Source organism: Acanthopagrus latus, chromosome 23 (assembly GCF_904848185.1).
Source record: "Acanthopagrus latus isolate v.2019 chromosome 23, fAcaLat1.1, whole genome shotgun sequence".
In the NCBI taxonomy this organism is placed as follows: Eukaryota; Metazoa; Chordata; class Actinopteri; order Spariformes; family Sparidae; genus Acanthopagrus; species Acanthopagrus latus.
The window spans coordinates 11,584,631-11,596,939 of NC_051061.1; the positions used below are offsets into that span (position 1 = coordinate 11,584,631).

The following is a 12,309-nucleotide window of genomic DNA, read 5'->3' on the forward strand; positions in this document are numbered from 1 at the left end:
TCTATGCTGAAAACATCTCTCAACAGACAGTCAGACATATCAAAACCAGCCAGAACTCCAACAGATTTTGTGGTAGTTCCCACAACAATAGGTGTCTCCGAGATCAAGTTTTGCCATGATCACTCACAGACACACATAGAGACATGATGAAAACATCACCAGCAGATGCTGAAAAGCCACTGACTCAGTGAAGAGGGAACTAGGAGTATATAAATGTTAACTAATTTCTGGGTTTTAGGACTTGTTTGTGCAGCACTCTATATGTTAATGTAGTGTTTACAGCTTGTTGTGCACCCAAGGGGCCAACAAAAATGTATTAATGCAGATTTAAACAATTAGGAAAACTGCTCTAGGCCCACAGATGGGTCACGTGTTGGGTTCAATGGCAGGATAATCAATGTCATCTGTGTGAAACTGCGGCAACATACGATATGTATAAAGAGACGTACAAGGAAAAAATTACTAAGGCATGCCAAACACATTTTTTTCACAGTTTACAAAAGGGAATCATGTATTTCCAGGTGAAGTAACTGCCATGATGAGTATGCATTATCTCATACAACCCTTGTGATGAGCATCACAGTATTATTTTGATGAATATTTCAGAGGGTCTGTACGAAATGTGTCATCGGGGGAGAGGGACGACGAGAGAGATTGAGAGTGGGGGGAGAGCGTGACATCCAGACAGCTAAAAGAGGGATCAATAATTACATTTCCAGAGATTCCTGTTTGGGCGAAAAACAAAGATGAAGAGCATACACAAGTCTCCATGCGAGATGAAAAGCACCGAGGCAGCAGAGTGCCCACTCCAGAGGACCCCTGAGTGCCACTCTGATCACACTGATGGCTGGAAACACTAATGTATTAGCATTAAGCACCATCTTCCATGTTTCCCTCGGCTCATTCAGGGTTCAGACATATTGTGTAAACATGCCAGCTGTTGTGATGTTCTGCCTGCCTGCCATTGTATTCCTGTCTCATGTCTGCCTCGGAGATGATGAATGAGAGGCTGTTTTTATTGAAATCTTTGCTCTAATGATTCGGAGGGAAAAGTGGCCTTTGCTCACAATCAAGCGGCCATGAATAATCTCTTATTATCTCTCTTTCTCTCTAAGGACAAACAAGGCATTCAGCGGGATGGAGCGAAAAGATGCTGTTTCACAAGCACAGGTGGAGTTTTTATCCTCTTTATACAACTCAGTGAATTGTCGGCACATAACTCGAAAATTGACTAATTGTGGAGCATGGTTACACACGAGGCTGCTCTTCGTGCCAGTTATCACAGGGGTTTGAGAGCTAAAAGACCGCTTTGAATGGGGACACTGGCTGGGGCGAGCTGACCCAAGGAAAATAATGACATCTAAAAACTACCTTGACTTTGCTCTCTTTGCTTCCTTCCATACTGTTTTCACATCACAAATGCTACAGTATTATGCAGTTAAAGGTGCATATAGAAGGCTGTAATGAGTGTCACAGAGGACTGAGCAAAGTGGAGGACAGTAGCTCATTTCAGGTTTTAAAAAAAACAAAAAAACTAATAGGAATCAAAAGTAATAATTGGGCATTTTGGGAAATGCACTCATTTACTTTCAGGCAAAGAAATTAGATGCGAGGACTGACACAATCCTTGTATCTGTCAAATAGGAAGAAACAGCCTCAAACACTGTTAACCGGTCAGAGCCGATCTATCACATCTCATCCTATTCAAAAATGACGATTTGCTGTTTCATCTCCAACACAAAGATACACCCCAGCAGATCACACTGTCAAATGGCAACGTGACATTTTGATACTGTAGTTTTTTTATGGATTAAACAAAGGAGATAAAAAATTTCATTTTTGGAGCTTTAGAGGTGCCAGGCAGTTGCTTCTGTGCCTCTCGCTTCCTTATAGTCCTCATACATACATACATACAGAATACAGTATATTCTACATTAGGATGGACAGTTATGATAATGGCGTCACGCTCAAGAAGATAAGGTGGAACCTTGTGCAGGAAATGGCAGTCGGGAAGATCGACTGCTGAAGTCAAGTGTGGCAATACGAGGAACAGGCACACACAACAGCGGGATGTGGGAAGCTCAACAAATAACTCAACAAAGACTGGACTTAAATAGAAACTCAACCAATGAGGGGATGAGGTGCAGGTGGAGAAAGAAGGAGCTGAAAGGACCGTACAGTTGTGTTTCAATACTCATACTATCACACTATTCATTATTCTTTACCGGCTATTCTGACCCACAATCCTCTGCGCAGCGGTAGATATATCACATCGACTGAGTTGCTGAGAGGGCGCAGACAGATGACAGCCCACTGACAGCTGCAGCGGCGGAGTAGTATATCCCTGCATGCAGCACATACTACAAGTGAGAGGTCTACGATTTGGAATGCAGCATAGGTACCAGAAGCTCACAAAGGAACTGATGTCTGAGGTGAAGAAGAGCACAAACATTAATTCTAATGAAATTATTCAAGTGAGCCCCCCGAAGCCCCGGGAAGCTTAACTCCACTTGACTACAACTGTGCAAACGCCTAAAATGATAAAAGCTTTTGGTTTAACAAGCAGATACACATTATACAAATGTCACGACATCAGCTCAGCAGGGTAATGGCAGCAATTACATCAAAATGTAGTCCTCCACAAATACAAATTAATGACTCACATCCTCATTGTCGGAATGTGAGCACAATTTCCCCATGCAATGCAAAAATATGTATATATATATATATATCCCCTTCCAACCTCAACAGCAAGGTGCTTTACAGAAACATGCCAGTTTCCACATGAGACTGAACTGAGCCACCACAAGTTAATATACCCATGAAATGTAAAACACCATCTCAAGATGAAAGACTTAAACCTTTGCGATCAAACTGTGTCTCTTTCTGCATCACTGTTTCTCACACAACAGCAGGTGGCGGCGAGCTGTGGTCATTGTGCCGCAGCCAAGGAGTGTGTTCATGTGAGTGTAAGATAAGAATCCTGACAGAGCCACACACGCACACACACACACACACACGTAAGACAATACTGGACAAAATGCGAACATGTAATTAAAATTCTGCCTCAGACACTAATTACTGCTGTGAGCGCTCGGTATTCTGGGCTAAATGACTGTGCTCCTGTTGAGATAAATGGCTCCCGTGTTTATATGTGCATTTTCAGGACTGTGAGTGTGTGAATGACAGAGAGGGAGAGAGATCTGTATGTGTGTGTGTGTATCTGCGTAGGCAGACCACACTCAACACACAAAGAGGATCAATAAAGTAATATCACATTATGGTCACAATCATTGTCTCAGTTCATTCGGCATTCATTACGTGGTTATTCATACTACTTAGCAGTGATTTGAAAGTTATTTCTTACCATGCCTCTTTATATGTTTGTGAAATGCATCCATATTGTTATATCTCATCTACCCATATGGTGGACGAAATATTTCAACATTAGGGGGCGAACAGAGATATAAACACCCGGCCTCTCACAGCAGATGCACACAAACTGTGGCCAAATGAACATTTTCAGACACGGTCGTATACGCTGGCAGAGAAGGAGCTTAATTCGTTAACCCATATGCCAACAAACATATTCCAAACCTTGGCTCGCAAATGCATTCAATTATGGAATGAATAACACTGTACCAGCAAACAAATCTCTCAAAAAACATTCACCACGAGAGCGCTGTTGTTTACAGCCAGTGGTCGCATCTTGTTCTCTTCTCTGTGCTGTATCGTACACAACTACGAAGTGTTTCAGTCTCTTGAAGACTTTTCGCTTCTTATCCGAGAGGCTTCTTCAGTTCTAAAATCTGTGGTGGTGTGTCCTTACAGAGTCATTAAGAACACGTGTGAGCTCTGAGTTTCAGAATTGTTGACCCGACCGCTGGCCCTTCATGTGGGTTGCTAGTTTGCCAGGTGAGCCCAGGTGTGAATGGCGCTTAAATCGCTCCTTTGAGGACAACAATGTAAACATCTTGGCCAGAGAAGACAGATCTATGTCCTACTGGCATGGCTGTCTTTGAACAGACAGGGTGGCCTACAACATTACTTACTGCCCTCCAACAATGCAGCACTGAGTTCCCTGCCCAGCTTAACAACCACTCACACCTGGGCTCACCTAGCCCGAGCAACCCACCTGAAGACCGGTTGGATCAACAACACGCGAGTGTCCCTTACACATGAATGCAAATACAGCGTGCATGTCTGTCTATAAACCCAGCTGCAAGAAGCAGACTCAATTTCTTCCATCAGACGAAGAAAAACAACACTCACACATACAGCGACAGCCTGCATCGCGCCTTCGGGCAGTCTGAGAGAGCAACTTCCATCTACTTCTTCATCTCACAGACTTAATGAAACTCACCAGCTTCATGGTAAACAGAGAACAGCTAAATATCAAACATACAGATCACGGAACTCCATTAAAAATACAACCAGGAGGCCTGGTGGTGGGCACAGAGGTGCAGGAGCTCATATGCCATTATAAATTACACTGTGCTGCAGGGCTGAGCCGTGTCAGGGCTGTTGAAGTCACACGGGATCTCTGCCATAAAAGGAACATGTAAACACTCACAGCTGAGACAGTCGAGTTTGGCTGACGCCATGGCGGCCGAAGTAACAGAAAGAGTAGAGCCGGTGAGGTAGAAAAGGAGCGATAATGGACGACGGAGCGGTGTATGTGCATCTGATATGACGGAGAGGCAATCTGTGTTATAGAAAACACAGACAGAAGACGCAGCAAATGTCATGGCTGAAATTATACAGAACGCTCTCTGGCAATTTAAAAAGAGTGCTAAGAAACAGACAGTATCAGCGCAATAAAATCAAATCACACATAATTTTTATTGGATAGATCATCAGAACTGATGGCTCAACCAGCCATAAAAACCTGAAGAAGGTGACTCAGTTTTGTCAAACATGATGGAATTCAACTCAATTTGAAACCAGTACAATAAACACCGATCTCTAACCCTCCTGACTGCTAGTGTACGCTCAGTCCTCGTCTTTGTCCTAACAGTATTTCTCATGCGGTTACCTCACATTGCAAACAATCCTTCAGCCTCCAGCTCCAGACTTTTTTTCACAAGGACTGAGCCACAACACACACTGCTGTTTCAGCAGAAATGCTGTTGAGAACATACCGTATGACCGACTACAACTGCTCAATTCCAAGCAGATTCAGCACAATTTGAAGGTTGGTGTTAACTCCCCGTAATGGTTTTGTAGGTTACAGTGTTAGTCACATCGGCAAAGTAGGAGGATGGCATCTGGCTGGGGGGGAGCATGTTGTGGTAGCTCAGCACCGGTAGACAACTGCCTTTCCTAATTTCATGGCCTCAGTCAAAGAGTCCAGCAGCTAAGAGCGAGGCCGCGTGACAGGTCTGAGAGTAGATGAGTTAGAGTCAGCACCTTTTTCCTCTGGAAGAACAGGAGGTTCAGTCTCCACCAAAGTGGCTCAGAGTATGCCTTTTGCATTTTTGAATAGTGTACTTGCTCCCTCAAACTGAAAAGAAAGGTATTTTTTTGAGAACAATGCAGCAGCAAGTCCTCCTACACAAGATAATTACAGTAGTATATATATGTATAGTAGTCGTGTCCTCCAATGTACTTCAGCGAAGCGCCGGAAGTCTGAAAGACCACACACAGGCCTTCTAAACTGTAGTTAAAAATATTTTTTGCCATCTTTGACAGAACATTGAAGGGGAAATATAACCTTTATTATAGGGTCATGTTGTGAACACCAACCTGACTTTTCACTCAACAAGGCTAAGAACCCCTGCGTGAGACAACCCACATACCTTTCCTGACCTGTCAGCAGTGTGTGACAGGTCAGGAAATGTATGGGGGCCGTCTATCACTTGGTTGATAGCCACAGTTTTATACATCTGTCCATATAAGTTTTATACAACCAAGCTTTTGAAATAAGATTTCTGCCTCGCCTCGGTCCAGTGGAGGGGAATGGGATATAATTTGCATTGCTCAAATGAACATCACTGGGTGAAAATTCACTTGCACTTTAGTAATGGAGATAAATAAAACATTTTGTAGAGGCAGCATTAGGAGTGGATTGATGTGGAAGTGACAGCGGCCCTGATACGAACAGAGAGGTCACCTTAAAGACACCTGCCAGGAGGGGCGTAACTTATTCATCCTGATCGCTGCAGGTGGTGGGAGTGGGGGTGGGGGAGGCGCTCGCCTGTTGTGCATCCCTCTCCACCCCTTTCTCGCTCACTTCCCCGCCACCCGCCTCTTCTCATCGCGCATCTCCGCAGTGTCCGAGGCCACTGAACCAAAGATTACGTAACGTCAAGATCACTCACTACGGATCACTCCACTACGCATCATCTCTGCTCCCTGCCTGGCATCGCACTGGGTGGCCGACTGAAGTGATGTGCTTATATGCACGCGTGTAACAGGAGAGAACAAAGGTGAGGGGAGAGGGCTGGGGTCGAGGTAGAGGGGGAGCTGAGGAGAAGGAATGAGAGAGAGAGAGAGAGCGAGAGAGAGAAGAAGGCAATAGAAGACATGCAGGAAGCCATTACATAAAAGGATTTGACTGAGGACAGCTGTCTCTCTTCTTTGCCCTCCCAACTACTCCTTTTCCTCTCCTCACTTATATTATGCATGCCACTTTCTCCTCCAGCCTTTTCTCTGGCAACATTATTTGACTCTGCATTACTGACTCCTCTCCACTTCCTAGTTTTTTCTCATTTCCTCCCCTCTCTGTCATTGCCTCTTGACTTCATGAGCCTGCTTTGAAAGCGTCGTTATGTCAGACATTCTTCTGATCCTCTAGTGAAAGCACTGCACACAACTCCTTCCTTCAACCATTTTATAATACCTTTAACAATATGTTGCAACAACACATTAGACCTTGACTCAGCCCGGGCGGGACAGCAGTATATAATCGTGTTGCCTTGATGATATATGCCTACAAATTGAGACAATTGCTGTGTCTTATTCAGGGTCTGTATCCTTCGAAGGACCCGGCCTTTGAGGCCTTTGAAGGCGAGTCCTTTGGAGAGACCTTGTTAACCATGTCAGCCATTGTTAAATGGAACGATCTGGCTTTTGGAGCATTTCCTGGTTGCGTCACCAGATGTTTTACCCTTATGTCACGATTACTGCCGCCCAGGCCCGCGAAAATGGCGATCTACGCCATGCGATGTCGCCATTTTCTCTCTTTCTTTCTTCTTTTTTGGGTGCGCAAAGAATCTTGGGATATGTCAGGTCATGAAGGATAGTAGCGGTGCATCCTCCAAAAAGAGGGAAAGATGAAGGCCGCATTTGTGGGCTGCATTTGGAGGAGCCTTCAAATTGGGACAGCCTTTGGACGGCGTTGTGACATAATTGGCCTTCAAATGCTGCCTCCGAAGGATGCAGACCCTGAATTGAGACACAGCAAATGACATACTATTTGATAATGAACTATGTATGTGTGTACATGCAATTTAAGTCATGTGTGATGATTTGTCAGGTGTCATATACAGTAATGGAGGAATTTGCTCTCAAGCGTAATAAATACTCTTTGTCAAAGGAATATAATAGCTGCAGAGACTTTTAAGCCACGGCTGTATGGATGGCAATTTATCTGTCAGTTGGTAAATCAGTCACAGCATCATATTAGTACCTACATGATTGATTGCCAGGGTCCCTCCGGTAAACATTAGGTTGTCATTTTTTGCTTTTAGCGAACAATCTCTACATCTACAGGATGTTTTTGCATCAAATGTTGTGCAGACATTCATGGTTCTAAGACTTAGAGCCACTATGTAGTTCACATTCATGGTTTTGAATGAATATCAGTATTTCACTACAAACACTTTTGACAGTGCCAGGTTGGAGGAAATTCCAGCTTGAGTCTACATCCAAACCTGGCAGTTAGAGATGTCGCTGTTGGGGAGATTTGGATTATCAAAGAAGCGAGTGAATCAACACAGTATATACAACTAGAAAGGTACCCAGTAAAACACATACTGTACCTCCAGCAATCGCCTTTATCTGCATCACATTTTTCTCATGCATAGGATCCCTGAGAAAATCCTGCAGTGTAAGACAGTGAGAAAAACTTTCTGGATCTGTCATCAAAATCCGACCCAAAAGATCTATTCTGACCCATCCTGAAACCTGTTCCCTAGTTTTTGTGTAATCCTACAGACAAACCAAGACCAACCAACAGACACAAGTGAAAACATAACCTCATAGCCTTCTCATTGTCAACATGTTAGCATACTTATGTAGCATTTAGCTCAAAGCATCACTTTGCCTAAGCACAATCTAAAAGACTGTGGATCGATTTCTGCGTGATGTGCGAAAAGGGTGAGATCAGAGATGCTCGCTGAGAACTAGTCTTAGAGAACAGTCAGAGAGGGACACAAGCAGAGACAAATAAAAGTGAGTCGAATAACTCGAATGAATCTAATGAGTGCTGCTGAAGGATCTTCATCGAATGCTGACGCTGTTGTTGGATCAGCCCACAGCTGGAAGCTACAGTAAATCTGTGTCTCACACGTAACATGCACGTGTGGGCACACGCACAAACACTGCGTTACAACAGCTGCACTGATCCTGCAGACACTGCAGCCGATTGCAACCTAATAGTGATTTGCTGTACCTAAACACACAACATTCCCAGTCAATTCTTCACATCTACTTTGTCAAATGACAAAGCCTTGAGCAAGAAACAGGTGATTTTCTCTCACAGGCCTTGTTCAATATTAGATTGATAAACAACCCTGCCTTCGTGTTACATAAGCTTTTTGTCCCCTCCGTTCCACTCTGGAGTGTTTTGGTGCAACTTCAATTTCTGGTTGCTTGGGGAAACCCATCTCATTTATTATGCATAGATGGAGAAAGAGCACAGTGTACTTCTTAGAGCCCTGCCGGGATACACAGAGATGAGAAAAAAGAGAGAAGGATTGACCACAAATGTTATCAGGGTTTGATCTTGCATGAAATACCAGTCTCTCCATCTGCTTCTACTTCTGCTAAAGCCGTGCATCCCCACTGTTGATGGAAAGGGAAAGACTGCAAGAAGAGGAGCCTGTTGTGGCACTTTCCCACCACAGTGTGTTATGCCAACAGCTAAGAAATGCCTGGTTGTGCAACAACGCCTGTGACAAGGTCGATTATTTCCTCATTGTTCTGTATGTTAAATTTGGACTGTTGTTGTCACATGTTGGTTGTTTTCTTGCACACGTGTGATTCAGAGGCGCTGTGGTTTTCCGTATGGCCAGAGCAGCTACCTTCCACACACCTGCAGCACATTTGGTGCAATCAGTGCCATCTTAAATACCCTGGTCTCCACTCTGCTTGCTGCCAGATTATTTTGCTGCTGGGCATGGTACAGGGTCTCTCTGTTAGCACTCGTCCCTACTAGAGCGTCTCATATCTTTTGTTTAATGTCACACCGCTTTTCTTTAACTTCTCCAGTGATCGATCTACTCCTGGATCAGCTCCCTGGCCTCACCACGACCTGATCTCCTCTCCTCACTGGTGAAGCCACTGGCCGGATACCTAACCCTCCTCCACCACCAGGCTTCTCATCATGCTTAATATAAACACCTTCTAACCATTTCCCTGTTTTGGTGTGTGCTTTTGGGTCCAACAAAATTACAAACACAAATCATAACTCTGTAGGTGTAGACTTCATTCAAATTCTGTGGAGGAAGGCTAATTGGTTCATGTGGCTCACATCTAGCAGTTGCAATTTAAAATGAAACCAAACAGCTGTGTCTCACGGACGTCGTGGTTTTCTAACTAATCCATTGCGAGGGTCTCATACTGAAAGTGTTCTTTAATTTAAATGATGCAATATATGAGAATTGGCCACCTATCAAATGAAGTTTTAAAACAAACATGGGACAGTGTATTGTTTCAACAGAGTAACTAACTGCTGCTAACTGTAGCTTCTCTTAGCTAGCTAGCTTAGTTAGCCGTGCAGCTAGCCATCCAGAGGGTCTGGGAGCTAGGAGCACCCAGGAAAAGTTGGTGCTCACCATAAGATCGAGATGGGCCGGGGCTAGCTGGTTAGCACGCTAACTTCAGTTGATACACAACTGTTTTTTCTTCACATTAATTTGACAATTCAAGTTAATTCTTTTTTTAAATGTTTGATTTAAATAAATAAATAAAAAAAAACATACTGCGCCTTGAAACGCTTTAATGGTTTTGTCATTTATTTTCATCAAGTGTAAATTTGATCATTGATGTATTAAATCTGACCATTTTGAATACAGAGTCAAGGTTACAGTTTGATTTTGACAGCAACAACAGCCTTCCTTTGCAGTTTCAGAGTTGTATGGAGCAGATAGAAAGATGACTAGAACACAAACACAACAGTGCAAAGTTGCATTCAGTATAAATATGCATTTAAGTCAATTCAGTGCACTGGTTAGTCAGTTCAGTGTGACATAAAAGGAGTCCCAAACCATAACCCAATAATAACTATGATGAGAAGAACTGAACCAAAACTTGGTAGTGTCCTCAACATTACTTGAGTGTCATATTCAGGCCAACAACACTGGGGTTGTTCAGACCGCTATGTCGAATCAGCTCCCGGGAGTTGTTCCACAGGAATCGACACTCGTCCTGTTCAAACGAGAAACAATTATTCATCACAGTGCCAAATGTAAAAAAAACAGCTATATTCAATTACATTGATAATCAAATGACTTCACGATGTCTGATGTCTTCACCTTGGTATTGAGTGACATATGCAGCAGACTTTCTCTTGTAGTAGATGAATCCAGAGGTCACAACGACAAAGCCAATCATCAGACCACACAGTCCCACAGCTATTTTGATCCGTTGTGCAGCAGGAAGGGAGGGGTCTAAAAGTGTGAGGAAAAACATCATTTATACATCTGAAAAAATCTTATCCTGCATGCAATTTGCATCACAGTGGCACACGAACCCCAGACATGAAGCGCTGGTTTAGAGAGGGTGAAGTGTTCCACCATGCACGTAATTTTTTCCCCCGCAGTCGGCTGGTGCTCCAGGTAGGAGTGAATCTGGTAGTTCCAATCCCCGTCAGATATCGCTTCAGAAAAACTGACAGCTGAGGTCACTTCCTGGCCGTTGCGCAACCACGTCAGCCGAATTTGTTTTGGATAGAAGTTATAGGCACTGCACACAAGCACGGGCGGGTGCTTTAGTGAGTTCAGCTTGACGGTGGGTGTAGCTGTAAAGTTACCTGGGGAAAAAAAGTTTATGTTTCATATTTTCTATTAGGAAGAAAACACAAGCAACGCATTTGTGTTTCTAGATGGCACATTTTTTCATCGCATATCAAAGATGAGTACGTTGTGAATTACTGCACATTTCTGAATCAGTTGTGCTGCCCTACAATACTGTTAACTGGGAGTTATGTTTTACAATACAACCTGTGCTTTTCCTGCTTCGACAAGTCCAAATATCTGTTCTTTGGATGTCCACAGTATCTTATTTAAAATTCATTTATGCAGTTGACTGAAAGTAATCTTAAGAAAAAAATGTCTTACCTACATCTTGCAAGTAGTCTTTTCTGTCTGTGCACAATATTTTCTTTTCAAATGCTCTCCGCAGTGCATCATATGGATCTGCGTTCCAAGATTTTGCCACTTCAATTGAATATTTTGTGAAGCCTGTCCAGTTCCCTCTTGTGCTGTTGAACTCCTTCATTACCTTCTTGTTGAAACGATCTAGAAGGATATACTCTATATCTTTCAAACCTGGACCCTTGAATGTACAACACGCTGAGATTTGTGAATAATCTTCGTCTGTGAAAACTGTCATGAAAGGAAAAAAAATGACATCAAATCAATTTGTACAACTCATATCACTTAAACTTGAAGAAAAGCAACTCACCTGGGCTGACAAGAGAGAACATCAGACAAAATAGGAGAATATGCATGTTTCCCTAACTACAGGAACAAAGCTCGTCTGGTGCTCACAGATACTCGGCAATGAATGCAGGTTCACAACGTTTAGAAAGAATGTGCCCGCCCTCTTGTTTGGTTGAAACTCCCTCCTCGTTTGGTAGTTCCTTGTTTCAGGGATCGTTCAAGTGTCATCCAAATTAGAGTTAGCAAACACACAAACACCATGTGCAGAAAAAGAATGACACAAGCAAAACATAAGTAAAAAAAAAAAAAAAAGACAGAGAATAAAAATGTCTGCTGGTTCAAACTTAAGTTACATTTTTTTCTTCAAAAAGGTCAATAATTTGCCTTTATTTTCACTAAAACTTGCATTACAGTCTTGCAGCAAACTCTAGCTGCTTTGAAAACTTCATTGTTGTTGCACCTGATTCTCGTTCGAATTAATTTA

The 12,309-nt window shown here is 43.1% G+C and overlaps 2 protein-coding genes and 1 long non-coding RNA gene across 4 annotated transcripts in view; 1 reads left to right on the forward strand and 2 right to left on the reverse strand.

Annotated features, from left to right (window-relative positions):
- The window catches only part of LOC119014238 (cytoplasmic phosphatidylinositol transfer protein 1-like), a 46,103-nt gene that overhangs the window by 17,286 nt on the left and 16,508 nt on the right, over nt 1-12,309 (reverse strand). The window lies entirely within an intron of this gene.
- On the forward strand, nt 8,883-9,726 carry LOC119014241. Its single transcript, XR_005072905.1, has 2 exons — nt 8,883-9,123; nt 9,433-9,726. It is a non-coding gene; the product is annotated as an uncharacterized LOC119014241 (long non-coding RNA).
- Nucleotides 10,174-12,282, reverse strand: LOC119014239 (rano class II histocompatibility antigen, A beta chain-like). 2 transcript variants are annotated; one of them, XM_037089240.1, is made up of 6 exons: nt 11,848-12,282; nt 11,502-11,768; nt 10,916-11,194; nt 10,698-10,832; nt 10,496-10,590; nt 10,174-10,321 (listed from the first exon to the last, which is right to left on the reverse strand). In XM_037089240.1, exons 1-5 carry the CDS (start codon nt 11,891-11,893, stop codon nt 10,541-10,543), a joined length of 777 nt encoding a protein of 258 aa, XP_036945135.1. In that variant the 5' UTR covers nt 11,894-12,282; the 3' UTR covers nt 10,174-10,321; nt 10,496-10,540. The 2 variants fall into 2 exon arrangements, with proteins under 2 accessions (XP_036945135.1, XP_036945134.1); XM_037089239.1 differs by having other exon boundaries at nt 10,174-10,590; nt 11,848-12,281.

Coding starts and splice junctions, on each gene's coding strand:
- LOC119014239 (XM_037089240.1), bottom strand. CDS start 11,893: ATGCATATTCTCCTATTTTGTCTGATGTTCTCTCTTGTCAGCCCAG. Junction 11,195..11,501: donor AGACTACTTGCAAGATGTAG/GTAAGACATTTT, acceptor TTTTTTCCCCAG/GTAACTTTACAGCTACACCC. Junction 10,833..10,915: donor ACCAGCGCTTCATGTCTGGG/GTTCGTGTGCCA, acceptor TCACACTTTTAG/ACCCCTCCCTTCCTGCTGCA.